Source organism: Lagopus muta, chromosome 3, assembly GCF_023343835.1.
Source record: "Lagopus muta isolate bLagMut1 chromosome 3, bLagMut1 primary, whole genome shotgun sequence".
In the NCBI taxonomy this organism is placed as follows: Eukaryota; Metazoa; Chordata; class Aves; order Galliformes; family Phasianidae; genus Lagopus; species Lagopus muta.
The window spans coordinates 10,856,291-10,872,089 of record NC_064435.1 but is presented as its reverse complement, the minus strand read 5'-3'; the positions used below and the strand labels follow the sequence as shown (position 1 = coordinate 10,872,089).

General features: G+C 45.8%; 1 protein-coding gene across 3 annotated transcripts; it reads right to left on the bottom strand.

The window, feature by feature from the left end:
- Positions 1 to 996: 996 nt before the first annotated feature.
- Positions 997 to 8,124, bottom strand: LRATD2 (LRAT domain containing 2). 3 transcript variants are annotated; one of them, XM_048940277.1, is made up of 2 exons: positions 7,767 to 8,124; positions 997 to 7,050 (listed from the first exon to the last, which is right to left on the bottom strand). In XM_048940277.1, exon 2 carries the CDS (start codon positions 7,046 to 7,048, stop codon positions 6,146 to 6,148), a length of 903 nt encoding a protein of 300 aa, XP_048796234.1. In that variant the 5' UTR covers positions 7,049 to 7,050; positions 7,767 to 8,124; the 3' UTR covers positions 997 to 6,145. The 3 variants fall into 3 exon arrangements, with proteins under 3 accessions (XP_048796234.1, XP_048796232.1, XP_048796233.1); XM_048940275.1 differs by lacking the exon at positions 7,767 to 8,124 and adding an exon at positions 7,437 to 7,753 and having other exon boundaries at positions 997 to 7,053; XM_048940276.1 differs by lacking the exon at positions 7,767 to 8,124 and adding an exon at positions 7,437 to 7,752.
- Positions 8,125 to 15,799: the final 7,675 nt, after the last annotated feature.

Genomic DNA, 15,799 nt, shown 5'->3' with positions numbered 1-15,799 from the left:
GCACAGCTGGGTGCCTCACACATCTTGTTCGAAACCACCTAAGTCTGCACTAGAGCTAGAAATTAAATGTTATGGTGAAATCCCACCTGTGGCCCCGATCCTTAGAAGCTGCTGTCTTTGTTATAGGGATTTGCCTCTGTCACACCTGTGAGAAGACCATCAAGGACAGCTGCAGCCTCCAGAAGACCCAAATCTCCACTAATGCTCTCAGCCAAGGACCGTCTTGTTACAGCTGAATTTCCTCAGGAAGGTTTCACTCAAAGTATTCTTGCTTGAGCTGACTTGATGCTTTTGCATGAAATTCAAACAACTTCTAGTCAGGACCTCAGGGAAGTAAGGTTCAGTCACTGTATCACTGTCTTTGTAGTCATGAATGTGTACATGGTGAATAGCTTTGACAAATTACATGCCATTGTACATGGTGTGACTACTTACTATCAGGCAGAACATCACTTTCATCCCACGACTGGAGTATCACACAAACCAAATAGTTGTACAGATTTTCCCAAAACTCCCTGTGAGCTCTGATGTTCGCTCCTTTCTCCTTCTCACAAACACTACATCTGTTCCTTTAGCAGTTGCTGGCACACAAGACAGGCCTGGGTGCCAACTAATACTATATGATCTTTTTCCGAATTCATTTTCCACTTTTTAAATTAAATTATGTGCCAGATCCTCAGATTTAATACAGCCACTGCCTATTAATCAGTTGATGGTCTGGCCTTGCATAGAAGTTGTTTGTTTTTACTTTTGAGCATGAACACAACCGAGGATTTACATTTCGATCTGACGTGAAGCCAGTGAAAACATTGATAGTTTTGTGCCTGATGCATCCGTCATGAAGGAAATCACTACAATTTTCCAAACAAGCTAGGAAAAAAAAAAAACATTCTGTTCAGAGGAAAAAAAAAAAAAAAACAACAAAAACCAAAAAAATACCAAAACAACAAAGAAAGGAAAGAAAGATTATGAAAGATACTATAAATCTTTTATTTCTTTTTAGTTACTATGCAATGCCCTTCATTTTGAAGGAAATGGTACAATCAATAATCAGTACTTCTTTCTCAGGAAAAGAAGAGATATTTGCACTAACAATTAACATTCATTGACAAAAGACAGTTTACAAAAAATGCTCATGGAGTTAAAATCATATTTTGTGATTACACTGGCTATTGTAGATGATTCCATGAAGTATTACAATATCAGGAATTTCAGGTGTGCATTGAAAGAAAGCTTCTAATTCAACAATAATGCAAAAGAACCACCTAAACCACTGATGTTTGAAGAAGCTGCTCTGATTTCTTAGCCACAGTTAAAAAGAAGAGTCTGATCCAGAGAATCTAAGTCCATGATACAATAAACCTTGCCTTATCACCGCACATTACTTTATAGAGTAGCCGAGTCAACACATAAATAACAGTAGCTTTCTCACAAATAGAAACTGCTGCTGGAAACAACACATTTCCTACTTTTAGTTACTCATATCTGATCAGTTGTGTAAGATTTGCTTTCAAAAGAAATATTTGTTCCTAACTGGCTGCTGGAATTACAGTTATGTGGTTAATTGTCAGGAAAGCACAGGTGGCAAATGACTCAACAAGCCTCACACACCCTTTGGCGAGACCCAAAGGGAGAAAGAAAGAAAAATAAAACCGCTGTTATGGTCAAAATCTGAAATATATTCCACACAGAACACCTTTTTGGTACATGGAGTGAAATACTGAATTTAAAAGAACGAAATAGTAGAAGCGTGCCTAGAGCTGCATTTATACAAAACAATTAAAGTTTACTTCCATAGTCCTTCGGTCTGAAGGATATACTTTTCTGAGCAAAAGCTAGTTTTTGAAGTAGCTTCTGTTTTGTTTTTTTTTCCCCCTCCCCATCTATCCTACAACTCTACTACTGTGCTGTCCAGCTGAGCTACAGAGAGCTGTAATCAATACTTCATACTCACACAGAATCAGGGAAACTTGAAATAGTCTTGTTTATATCTTTGTTCACTACCATGGAAGGTAAGTGTCTGTATTGTATTTTTAAAACTACTCAATCAAGGAATAATTGTAGGCTTCATTATAAAGCCATTTCTGTGGCATTATTTTATCAAACCTACCAAATAGGTGAACGGCTGGACTGGATGATCTTTTAAGTCTTTTCCAACCTTGGTGATTCTATGAATGCTCTAGGGAAGTAAGACTGCTCATCTCGATTTCCTAACTGGAACTACTTTTTCATTTCTGGGGCTTTGTCTTGCCAGCCTTACCACGTGCAAAATGACATCCACAGCAGTCTTCCCATCGGTAACAGTGCAGACATCTAAATGAGTAAATTCATACAGGGAAAGTTCAAGCACAACAAGACCAGGACACCAGGAAGCAGTCTGCACCATGACTGTCAGCTTAGCATGTCACTGCTGTGTAATGTGTTTGCCTCACCACTCGCTGAGTCAGTGCTGCTCATGGATTTAAAGGGGGAAACCGAGGCCAAGCTTTGGGCTGGATGCCATCTGCTTTGTTCGGGCAAGGGCACTTTGAAGAAGAGCTTCCACAGTGCTTCTTGTGCCCTCCCCACAAACAGGCAATGTCAGATCCTCACACTCCCACCAAAGACCTTGGATCAAGATTCCAGCCTTATTCAGACAGAAATGCACATACTTAACTTCAAGCACATTCACAGTTCTGAGAATTTTTCCAAGTGGCTCAACTCAGCATAGGCCGTGTGCTAAATCAGAAGCTCTGCAGAAGGATCACACCTTCACTTCTATACCTTAAAGAACGAGCTCAGAGAACAGCACTTCCATTTATTCACCCACCCACCCCCCTTTTTTGAGCAACAGAAAAATCTTGAACTACACACACACAAAAAAGTCTGTTTTTCCCAAGAGATTATTTGATTAAAAAAAAAAAAAAACCAAACTGTAGAAATCCCAGTGTAGTCTGCAGAAAGAAAATGATTACAGTAAAACAAAAATGAGAAGCTAAGCAACTGCAATGTTCTCCTATGGCAATTCTAGTCCACGCATTATGAGCCATGGCTTTAAAAACCTGCCTGCTTAGAAATGTTTGCAGTGGTGTTTATAGCACCTATTGAATAACACTGCCTAATCAACAGGTAGGGAAAAAAAAAAAAGACCCACCTGTTAAAGATTCAACAGTCACTAGCTGTTGGGGTAAGAAATCCCTGTTAGGACATAGAAAAAACAACAAAACCACTCCTAAAAAAAATTGGGAACAATGGAAACCCACTTTTGCAAATAATGGAGTTGCAGGAGACAGAATAAATCCCCAGCATAACTTCCAGAACAATGTATTCCAATATCTACATTTTAAGCACTGAACACCTGAACTGCAGGTGCCAAAGAGGCAGACAGGTTTTGTAACACAGCTGACTGCATGCCAGGCTGCTTTGCTGTGAGCAAAGCCCTCTGCTCAGCTCTCTATCCTAGAGGGCTGTGCAAGCTCTGGGATTCTTTGTTAAGGCCCTTATGCCTGCATAGGAATTGATCCCAAGAGGCATGACCGGTACAGGGAAGCACCAAGATCAGCACAAGACGTGATTTCGGTTGGTCAAAGAAGCTTTGCTCTTTGTTCTCAAACAGATTTGGTCCTTTTTTTCCCCCCTTTGTTTAATTAAGGAAAAAAGAAAAAGAAAAAAAAAAGAGAGAAGAAAAAAAGAAAACCCACAGAAAACAAAGCCAGACCACGCAGGATATCTCAGGAGAGAAATGGCTGTGTGTCATAGTTCTGATGTTTCAGACACAAGGGAAAAATATTTTCACAACTAGTTTACTGTTTAAGTACCCTGTAGATACATAATATTTGACATTTATAGCAGTTTCTATACTTTATGACCCAGAATATATTTTAGATCATTAATGAAAAATAAACCCATTCAGAGGACTGGAAAATAATGTGCATAACAACTTACTTTCAAATGCAAGGTTTTGATGGATTTTTTTTTTTTAAACTTTCAAAAATATCTGTAAGAAAATATTATTTTACATACATATATTACACAGAGAAATAAACTTTGTTATGTACAAGGGTCAGTACGAAAGAAACAACAGGCAGACATTTACTTGTGGTGTAGATAACCTCAGTTGATGTATACGAGTCAGTACAGAACAGAGTCTCCATTCTCTTCTGGACTTTCTCCGTGATCATTTGAGCTTTCAGCATTTAATTGTATGAAAGCTGCATGCATCCCTCCATACACAGACCCTACTGCAGTCAGATTGGGTTGTTACCATACTTTTTAAAGCAAGGTTGCACATTTGCTTGACAGCCACACCGACACAAGTACGACTCTACTGCATATTGAAGAAAACCATCAGTGCAGTCACCTGAGCTATAGCATTCTAACAGAGCTGAGTGTTAAATTCTCTTTTGGGTTTGAGCATTTTGCAGTCCAAAATGAGAACGCAGAGTCAATAAGGAAACACTGTATGGTGTATTTGCATAACCTTAAAGCCACATTTCCTCTGGAAGGAAGGCTAAAGGAGTTTATCACTGCCTTGTTCCCCCCCAGGTTGTGTATCTTAGGAAGAAAACAACTCAGATTTATTTAAACCGTATTGTCAAAGTTGCTTTATGTAGTTCTAACTAATCAAAAATAGGTATCAACTTCTTAGTCAACAACCTTTGCTCCCAAGGGGTAGAAAGGACACGGAGTACTTTGCTATTTGTGGTATAACCATAAACAACCGCAGGGAAGACGGCAGTAACAACGCTTCTAAGTGTACAGCACATTAATTGCTGTTATTTAAATGAACTCAAGCTTATCTTCAGGTTCGCCTCTTCACTATTGTGCTTTTAAAGGGAAGGAATTTTGTATTGTAAGTGGCGTCCAAATCTGTTTGCTCACACACTTAAGATCTCAGGACAATGATCTGATGGTGCCCACGTGGGAGAACAGCAACAGCTGAAAGCAGTATTCAGGAAACATTCAAGGGAGGCAGTGCTGCACCCCCCAACCCACTGAATGGGGGACCTACACTACAACTCCCGAGGCATATCCTCTCTTCTAGTGCTATAGCTGAGCTGCACATCATAGAAATTAGTACAAAATAGGGAAACATGAAGTTTCTAAAGAGGAAATTGCTTTGTGATAAGGGGGGAATAAAATGAACACCCCAACCCCCCGCCTTCCTCCTTCACTCCTTCCCATCGCAGGGAGGGAGTGCTGCTGTGCAGGATCTGTGCCACACTCCCAGCCATGAGACCACCTTCTTGAGGGACAGCTTACTGGAGATGTGCTGGTACACACGAACAGCCTGCTTCTATGCTCACCACAGATGTCATCCGGATCTCTGCTGCTTGCTTTAGGGGTAGCCTGTAACAAGCTCTAGCAGAGCTCAGTATGTGCCCGTAAGAGCCCAGGCATGCACCAATGCACAGACTCTGCAATCAGGGTTGTGAGATTCCTCCTCCCTGGGAATGGTCAGCAGTAACAGCTGCTCTCTTCCCAGCAGAACCACGTGCTGCTAGCAAAGACAGAGCTCCCCCAGCCCACCTGCACATTTCTATTAAGAAAGCACCAGGCATATCAAAAGCATTTCACTGAAGTCAGCACTGATTTCTCCCTTGCACCTCCTGTGGAACTGGCCACCCATCCATGAAGCCTAGCACCACGCAAGCAAGCAGCCTGTTGCAAGACCAACCAAACCACAACTGAAGAGAAATGGGCAGACAAGGGACAGCAATATATCACACTTCCCAGCTACCAACTGATCATACGCTCAGACAAACATGGCCATGTCCTGAAGTTGTTGGCTCCTTAATACTATTAAGTACTCTTAACTTCTGCCGATAAGTAGATGTCAAAGGCATTTAGCATCCCATAGGGTCAGGCCTACTGGCAGATGGTGGAGGGAAGGGCTGGCACAGAGGAAGGGAAAGAGGTGGGAGCAGAGAAGGATAGAGTTGCCCTGAGTTTTATCCTCTACAATAAGTCAGTGGTTTTTATCATCAAGCACTGAAGGAGTTAAGCACTAAAGCACAGACACTTAATCAGCTTTCCCCCTTCCTTTCACATGTGATCGGAATGAAGCTGCACTGAAACGGCCCAAAGGGTTTATAACAGCTCAATTTCGCAGCCTTCCGTTTTAATCCCCATCACCCAGCCCGAGCAGCATGGCAGTGCTAAGGCACTACTCCACAGCAGTCCGGGCACCTGGATGGTGGGGATGGTCTTCCTCATCTTCCTCATCCTCTTCCTCTGCAGCCTGCAGGTGGCTGGAGAGCTCCTGGATCACAGCAGCCCTACCAATCTGGTCATTTCTCCTCTTTTCCATGATCAGATCCTCCAGGCTCTGAAACTCCAGCGTGTGGCTGCGCTTGTCACCCAGCCGGATCTGCAGGCGGTAGGGCTGCTTGCCGATGCGCAGCTCCCCGCCGATTTTAAACTCCCGCTTGCCATAGCGGCACCAGGCAGCAAAACACTCCGAGTTTCTCCAGCTCAGGTCCCGGTCCTTGCAGCCCACCTGCTCCAGGGCATTGCGTACCACCACGGCCGGGCTGAGGGGTTTGTAGCGGTACAGCTGGTTGGCAATGCGGCCCCTCCTGCCCTGGCTGGCATCGGTGAGGAAGCTGTTCACCACCTCCAGCCTGTGCAGGTGCACAACCTGAAAATCCCCCACGTAGACCACCCAGTGCGGGTACTGGGCCTGGCACACAAACTCCACCAGGTCGCCTGGTTTGCAGCGGTTCAGCAGGTTCTCTGGGGTGTAGGTGCTCAGGTGCCCCCTGCCTCCTTCCTCGCCCTCCTCTGGCAGCACGTCCTCCTCAGAAAAGCTCTTCTGGTAGATGCACTCATCCCGGTAATAAACAGAGCACTCCACCTCGTGCAGCTGGGGATCATAGGGCTGCAGGGCAGGGTGCTCACCCCCGAGGTCGTGTCCCGAGTCCTGCTGCTGCTCCAGCTCATCGTCATCATTGGAAAAGATGTAGGAGACCCCGATCCTGGGCCCTTCATCTCTGTCCATGCCCGTTGGGTCAGCCGTGGGGACTTCCTTGTAGTTCAGATGGGTCAGCTTCTCCACCTGGTTCCCCATGCCTGCTGTAACACAGACACAGCAGGGCCATCAAGAGGCCAGAGAGACAGCAGAGAGCAGAATTTAGAGCACAGTCTTCAACCCCCACTTCACGCTGCAACACGTGAAACAACAGCCCTGGGAGTACCCGAGGAGGGATGAAGGCGATGGCCCCGGACCACCGCCAGCGCTCAGGGGCAGGCGACGCAGCGCGGCCACCTGTTATCCGGCAGCGAGGAGGAGGAAAAAGGCGCCCTAGGAGCACCAAGCCACCTGTTAGGGACCGAGGGCGCGGCTGAAAGGGAGACCGGAGGTCCGAGCCGGAGACGGCGGAGTTCCACCCCGCGCGGAGGTGAACCTCCCCGGTCCAACTCGCCCCTCCGCCGACACCGGGCGGCTGCAAACTTACCGCGGAGAACGGCAGCGCGGCGCCGAGAGGCTTTAGGGCTCCCGGTTGGAGGCGGCGCGGCTCCCGGGGGCGGGTGCGATCATGGCCCCCCCGGCCCCGCTCCGCGCTCCCCACAGCAGCAGCGCCCGCAGCCGCGCTGCCGGCACTCGGGGCTGTGCAGGAGGCGCGGGGAGGCACGGCCGAGAGGAGAGAGGCTGGATCCGGCTACGGACGCCCCGGCGAGAGCTCAGCCCCCAGCATTTAAAGAGGCAGCGCTTTTTTTTTTTCCTCTCTCTTTTTTTCCTCCCTTCCGTCTTCACTCCCTCCTTCCCCTTTTCCTCCTCCCCGCACCTTTTTCTTTCTCCTTGCCCTACATGCCAAGCGCTCTGCTCCCCGCCGAGGCAGATCCGCGGGCGGAGGTCGGACGGGTTCTTTGCGCTTACGGCTGCGTGTGCAACGCGCTCACGCACCAACTCACACGCGTGCTCGCGCGCGGCCCCTTTAAGGGAACGCTGCCATGAAGCGGCACAGCCCGCCGGTTCGGAGAAGGGTTGGGATAACCTGGAGCCGGAGTTTGCTCGGGACGGCGCCGGGAGGCGACGGAAAGCCCCGTGCGGGGCCGTGGGGTGATCCCGCTGCACCCCTATGGGGATCCCCGCCCGCAGCCCCGCCGGGAGCTGCCTGCAGCAGCGGGGAAGTTGTAACGCAGCGAAATCACAGAGCGCGGCTCTCCTGGGCTGACTTGGTGCCTTGCATTCCTCCATGAGTGGAGCGTGTAATTAGTTTTATTAATAAATCTCTTTTCTTTCCGACTCCAAGAGATTGCTCTCTTTTTCAATATAGAAGATGATGATTCTTTCCCCCTGGAACGGCATTATTGAGACTGGTGGGAGTATTTTTCTTTCTGTGTTTCGGAGAGCACAACACAATATTCTGCTTTTTCATTAATACCCAGTTAGGCTGCTAGATGGGTATTCTTCCCATTTCCACATGCACTGGTAAATCCATGCTGTTAAAATAGACTACAGAGATAATTTATGGGAGCTAGGAGTAATGTCTTTAATTTTGTCTCATTGTCTGTTGCCTTGTAATTTATAAACCCAACTGCACACCGCTGCTCGGAGGATTCACTGAACGATGGTGAGTGCAGGAACAGGCGTAGTGTTACAGGGTGCTGGGAGCTGCCTGTAGGCTCAGAGAATGCCATTTCCATCTGGTGATGTGCTGCTGTGGCTTCAGATACAGCCACATGTTTTGGTGTGGGGAGAGGAGATGGGGAGGGGGAGATGTTTGCAGTGCTCCCTGGGACAGCCCCAGTACTGCAGCAAGTGATGGGCAGCTGAATGGAGACCTCGTGTTTTGGGTCCCCTGGTGGCTCTATTCATTTTTCATCTCAAAGAGGTTTCAGACAACCTCAGCTATAGCAGATGTGCTCCAGCCCCAGGACTAGTTGAGGAAACCTCTACAATGTGGTGAATGTGGATGTCATTTTTCAGCACTACAGTTTCTCCCTTCCTGCGCTGCACTGCTTATTGGTGTAGATACAGATGCTGCCAGACAAAAGGGGGTCCTGCTCCATATGGCTTTTTAAAATTGCTTCACTCCTGAAGGATGGGCACATGTAAAGATGAGGTTCTGCTGGAAGGAGGAGCTGGACTGAACATAAAAGTGCCTTTTTCATTTTCTTGCATTTGTGTTGGAAGCTGTGTCTCAGCATCCTACCTTACCATCTTTGGACCAGTTTTATTTTGTGACTACAACGTTTGGGCAGCCCTCTGCTGAAGGCCGGGTGTCCTTTTCAATCTGCAGCAGTGTGAAGGAGGCTGTGTCCATGCAGGGGCTCAGCATTTTCTGGAGGAGCACTTGCACGTGCCTTCACATCCGCATGTATTTGCTGCTGTCTGTCTTTTTCTTTCCGTCTGCTTCAACTCACCCCAGTGCTTAATTTTCTGCACCTTGTCAGCTGCTTTGATCTCTTTGATCTCTTTTAGTTTCCTTTCAATGGCTGTTCCTCAAAATCCACATTCTCTGATCAATCTGCTTTCCACGATTAGAAACCTTAGGCAAGTGTTTTTATGTCGCAGAACCCATACGTAATTGCATACTGTGCCTGTAGATAAGGCATTGGATAGAAAATCCACAAAGGACTTTTAGTGCCTATATATCACCTGGGCTTGTGCCTAAAATTACGATGCTTAACACTGCTGTGTGCTTAACTTCTAAGCCTTGAAGCAGCCAACCTGCATGGGCACCAGGGCTAGGGGTGGTGGCAGTGACATGCTGTCTTGGTGAATGTGTTTTTAAAGGGAGCGCTGACCTCTTGCATAGCTTTTGAAAAAAGGTCTTTGGTGCTTATCTGCTAAAGATAATCCAGCCTGTGGATCTTGAGTGAAGGGAAGACAAGCTGCACAGCACTGAGCTGGAAGCCCAAGCTGCAGTAGGGCAGAGTTGAAGACACACCTCTGACCTCGCTTTGGATGTTCTTCAGTTACAAGAGTGCTTGCTCAGCGAGCTGCTATTTGGAAACCAGTTGTGAGGTATTCAGCTCTGGGCACATGTCACAGAGGGAACTGAGTGCTGTGATCCACATGGAGCTGTGCTGTGTATCTGCAAAAGCCAACAGGAGTGTCCATGCTTTCAGTACTTACTAGAGCTTATAAAAAGATGGAGAATTACTTTACATGTGGTCTGACAGTGATAGGACAAAGGGGAATGTATTTAAACTAAAGGAGGGAACATTCAGGTTAGATGTTAGGAAGAAATTCTTTACCCAGAGAGCGGTGAGGCACTGGCACAGGCTGCTGAGAGAAGCTGTGGAGGCCCCATCCCTGGAAGCATTCAAGGCCAGGCTGGATGGAGCCCTGGGCAGCGTGGTGGGGGTCAGCCACACCGTGACAGGGGATTGGAGCGGAGTGAGCTTTGAGGTCCCTTCCAACACAAGTCATAAGGTAACTCACCAGGGTCACTGCCTGGTCCCAGTTGCTCATCCAGACTGCATAAGTATTTGTACATTCTAGGTTCTCTTTTGGAATGAAATCAGTCCCGTTGCAGACAAAACCCAGGTGTGGTTTTAGGGCTGGTTCACTCCAGGCAGACATATCATCTGAGTCCCTGCAAAGACTGCAAAGACTGCAACGAAACGGGTGGACCTGCATGAGGTCTGGCTCCCTCTGCTCAGCACAGCCCTCCAACATTTTCCCAGCTGAATTTGCACATCCATATGTTCTTAAGCTATTGCTGAGTGCAGCAACACATATCTTTGGCTTCATGTCGTAAAAATACCATCCTAGTGGGTTGCAACATGACTCGTAGGATATTTTAAATGTTTAAAATTTTGATTGCCCATAACATGCACTCCAAATAGTATTTTTCTGTCTAGGGACAAAAACCTGTCATGATGCCAGGCTCTCTGGAAATTCAGTTGCATTGCTATATAGTCCAATGATGTATACAGTCCACAGAGATGGCTCTACCTCTTGGCTTACTGACTGTGGGTCATGGAAGTAGAAGATGCATTTGTAGCAGTCCCTGTGGCTATATAACTGATACGGAATCATAAGAATCAGGGAATTGTTATGGTTGGAAAAGGCCACTAAGATCATCCAGTCCAACCATCAACCCATCACCACCATGCCCACTAAATCACGTCGCTCAGTCCTACATCTACTCATTATTTATTATAACACCTCCAGGGACTCCACCACCTCCGTGGGCAGCCTGTGCCAATGCCTCACCACTCTTTCTAATCCAGGGACCTCTGCAGTGATTGCTGTAAACATCAGGCCTGTAGTTTTGAGAATGAGGCATCTAATTTGTTTTGTTGCTCCATTATATTTAATCTTATATGCATCCTACACTGAGGACTTAAAAATGTGATGCTAACTTGAAATCATACCTCATCCTTACTTGGATGTGAAATGCTGTGTTGCCATTGTTATTGTTATTTAAAAAAATCTACTATGAGAAGATATTCTTTTTGTGTGTATTTATGTTTTCTTCTTAGTGACCAGTCATTCTGTGCATGACAAGGTTCAGTGTCACAGTCTGTAAACAAGTTGTGTTTACAGGTATTCACCCAGCTGATGGCTATGACACACTTGAATTATTTAATTGTTTCAGTTTCTTTTTTTTTTTTTCAGTTGAGTTTTATGAGAACTAAGATAAAATATGCTCTGTTTGGCATGTAAGCATTCTGCTGCATCACAGCCTTTGCAAACTAGAGTGCTTAATTGCTATGGTGTAATTAGGGGCACTGAGGTTATGAAGCACATCCCAGTGAAGTCCATGGGAGTTCTTCCACTGAGTTCTGTAGAAGTCAATCATACCTTAATTGAGGGAGGTGTGGGACCTGAGAGCTCCTCAGCTCATTTCACTAACGAAGCTTAGATGCTGAGTTGTAACATCTGCTTTGTCACCTCTTTGCCTTCCAGTGGAAGTCTCATCCCTGAATAAGGCACTGCAAAGCTGTGAATGCCACTTGAATGAGATTCATCAAAGCCAGCATGCCAGAGCAAGGTGGCAGGGAACAGAAGAGAGCTAGCGTCCTGACAGCTGCTGGAAAGCACTGCTTCCTTTCACTCCTGTACAGCCTAATACTCCTTCAAGGTTAAGTGTTTTAATGAGGTTGGCTGTTTCTCACAATGATGCCTTGTCAGTTAATAAAATGCATTAATATTTCACGTTGCTTCCTTAGGGTATGAAAGACCAAGGTTGAAGCCTCTCATCTCGCTGAAGGGACTTGAACCACTATTTCTCAGGAGAGTGCTGGAAGCCACCAGACTGCTATTTTTGAGCAAGTTGTGTGCTCTGTCTGTCCCACTGAAGCATTTCATTAAATATCCATTCAGTCAGATGAAAAAAAAATAAAAAAAAGAATGACTGAGGCTCTGAGATCAGGTGCAGGAAGGGGATGAGATTGCTTTGAGATTCTCTGTAATAAATATTCACGTCTCATGACCGTGGATTATCTTCATCGAGAGTGATTCAGGCAGGCCCACCAGAAAGATCTGAACGTTTTGGTTTTAGGGCATGCTTACGGGTGAGTTTTGTTCATGTCTTCTCAGAGTAGACCTTGAGCCTCTGGGTCTCATGTATCCTGCATGACTGCTATAACCCAGTTGTTGTTGGATATCTGCTCATCATTGTTCTGTTGTGTTAGAGCCATTCTGATCATCCATTGGATCAGACTACGACTAGTTTGTGATTTGTTTTTAAGCTTATGTGTGAAACGTGTGTTGATCTGTGCCTGTAGTCACTACTCAGTGACTCTGAGTTTGTGCCAGGAGAAATGTTTGGAATTCAGATAACTACAAAATCTATGTACCCCAAAATGTTGGCAAATATCATGACAACTTCGGTATTTTTAACTTTTCAGATTTGTGTTATTTGATATAACATAAGGCATATAATAAATGTCTAGTGTCAGGAAGGTGACTACCTGAACTGAGATCTTAGTGTTTGTTTCTCCATTTAGCCTAAAAGGCTTCAATGACGTTAACAGGTTGGCATCTGTGTGCTTCCAAACATATGATCTTTGGTACTTAGTATAGCATAGCATGGGGCCACAATGTATTCAAGACCTGAAAGTTATCAGAAAGAGATCTGCATTTTGAGAGCAGAGCGTGGAAACTGTGATTGCTGTGTTTATCACATCAGCAAACTGTTCCATTTTTCTAAAACTCTCAGTGGAAGCTTGTGCTTCTGTTAAATACTTTCAACATTGTAATTTTTTTACTAAATGTGTTCCAAAACAAAATGAATTGCTGAGATTGCCAAAGCCACAGAGTTTTTGATTGAGGCACCCAAGCTGTATCTCGAAAGAAGTTTTACCACTGTGAGATTTTAATTGGTGCATTCCAGCAAATGAAAATGAAGTAATTCATGTGTCAGCAGAGGTCTGGAGTTTTAGGAATTGCTATCAAACTGACTTGAGCAGCAGGCATAGCTTACTTAAAATGCAGTCCATTTTTTCCAGAAAATACCAACTGTATTTCAAACATAAGCTAACAAGGAAAGAGGGAAAGCACATGCTTCTTAGACTGTGTATCTATAAGTAGTTAAGAATGTATATGTATACTGTATATGGATGTATGTAAATTCTTTACTGTAAGGATGGCCTAGAGTTAGACTAAATGGCATTTAAAGTCCCCTCCAACTCAAATGGTTCTATGATTCTTTTATTATCCAGTGTTAGAAATGCTTGTCTCTTGCCTCTCTGGTCCTCCTTTCATTCCAAGCTTCTCCCCAGTAGCCACTCCATCAATGTCTTTTGATACATCACAGGATTGCTGGTTGCCTTGGTGGCAATCTGTCCTGTGCAGCCTAGAGAGGATGGAACTGCCATGTTTGGTGGAAAAAGCTCTCCTGGTTGCTCCCAGTGTGGAGTACCTATGCAGAAGCCACTGTTGTGAACACAGCAATTCTTCAGGCAACCCTTGGACATGTCTGTATGTTAGTGCCTCCATTTGAAATGGGAAGGAGCAGAGGAACCAGCAGGCAGAGTCCCTTCCTGTGATTTTGATAATGTCAGTGCCAGAATATGAGGCTGGTCGTGCCAGAGCACATGGCCATCTACACAGGATATCTATAGGTAACAGGATATCTGTGGGACTTTATCCTATGTTTGAATTCTTGCTGATTTGAGCGAGAAGCAGAGGCAGTGGCTGCCCATCACAACCTTTCTGCAGGTCTATGAAAGGGCAGAGGGGAAGTGAGCTGAGCAATTCCCCCTTTCATTCACCCATTATACTGGGAAACAGGCTACAACTATTGTTTCCCAGCCAACAAAAAGAAAGAGAGATATAAGGCCTCAAAACAGCTGTGAAGGTGATGCTTAGGGTTTTCCTGAGGACTTGCTCCAAATCCAACAGAGCAGCACTCAACTCCTAGCAAGACCTCTGAGCAATCTCTGAGGCTGTGTACAGCCACATGCAGCTTTGGCCTTGAGGGTATGGAGGAGCTCATGGGCTGGAGGCTGCATCAGAGGCAGCTTTACCAGTGCCCCACTACAGACTCTGAGGCACCAGAGAAGAAGGGTGACAGCAGAGTGACACCCTGAGAGTGCTGCAGCAATGCATTCAGACTTCTAAAGAAATGAAATGGTGGGATCTATGCTTTCAAGCCTTTGTTTGCCATTTGTGACACTCCTACCTTTTGCACTAAAGGCTGCAAGGATTAATAAGCATTAAGGCACCCATATTCCCTGCTAACAAGGCCCGTAGGGACAGCAGGAAATCAGTAGGTAGGTGCTATGCTTCTCCAGGCAGTAGGAGTGTCACAACTTGAACCAGAGTGCTGATTCCCACCGTGCTCAGGGAAATCCATGACTTTGCATCTCTCTCATGTGCAGCACAGTCCTGCAGCATATGTGGCAAATGCCTTTTGCCATGGTGCTGGCTCCTGGCTGCAAGAATCTCTTGGCCTTGTAATGTAAAGTAATGCTGCTCCTGAGATCCTGGTAGCTGCAGGGGACCAGTGAGCCCAGGCAGGCTGAAATCATAGAATCATAGAATTGTTTGAGTTAGAAGGGACCTTTGAAGGTCATTTCTGTGGACTCATTCACTTCTGCCCACAATGAGGAACCATTTCATGTCTTGTTCAAGTGCAACTGTGGAGTCAACCTGTGTAGGTTTTTAAGCAGAGAGCAAGCACTGAGGCTGCCCCTTTGCAGAAAGCATTTGAGCATGAGGAAATGCCAGTACACTTCTGGTTTAAGGAAGCATTGATTTTAAGCTTGACTTCCTCTAGGCCCTTTCTGTTTGTGCTCATGGGAGGAGAGAAAGGAGCACATGTGTATTCATTCCTTTAATCCCATGAACTAGTTAGATAAAAATCATATTCCTGGTAGAATATGCTGTTAAGGAAGCCTCTGGCTTGCTGGATGGCTCTGCTGGTTTGGATTTATAAAGAGCTGTCTGGGTAATGATGTGTGTGCTCACAATAATGGCTCTAATACCTGTTAAAACTGACAGCTGTATGTGTTTGCCTTTCTGGAGACAGATGTTCTGCCTGGCTATGTAAGTCTGTTCCAACCGGGGAAGAGGACAGTGAGCAATGTGCTATTCAGTGCTATTGCATTCCCTTTTATTTTCCTTCTTCCCTTCTCTCTTTCCTTCCTTGGGCTGTCTGCTAGGCAGGAACGTGACATGATCACGTCAGCTGCTGCAGGGAAGCCCCTTGGCCATTCCAGTTCTTCCTCTGCGGGCTGACAGAGGTGTAAGGGAGGCTTGGGGCAGGCAGGGCTCTGAACTTGTCTTAGCTCAGCAGTTCAGTGATGCTTTTCCTCTTCACACCAGCCGCAGACCAGGCTTGACGCTCATGCCTAAAGGCAGTGCTTAATTTCAAACAGTCCCTAGTCCCTGTATACGCTAAACTTGTCGACTCCT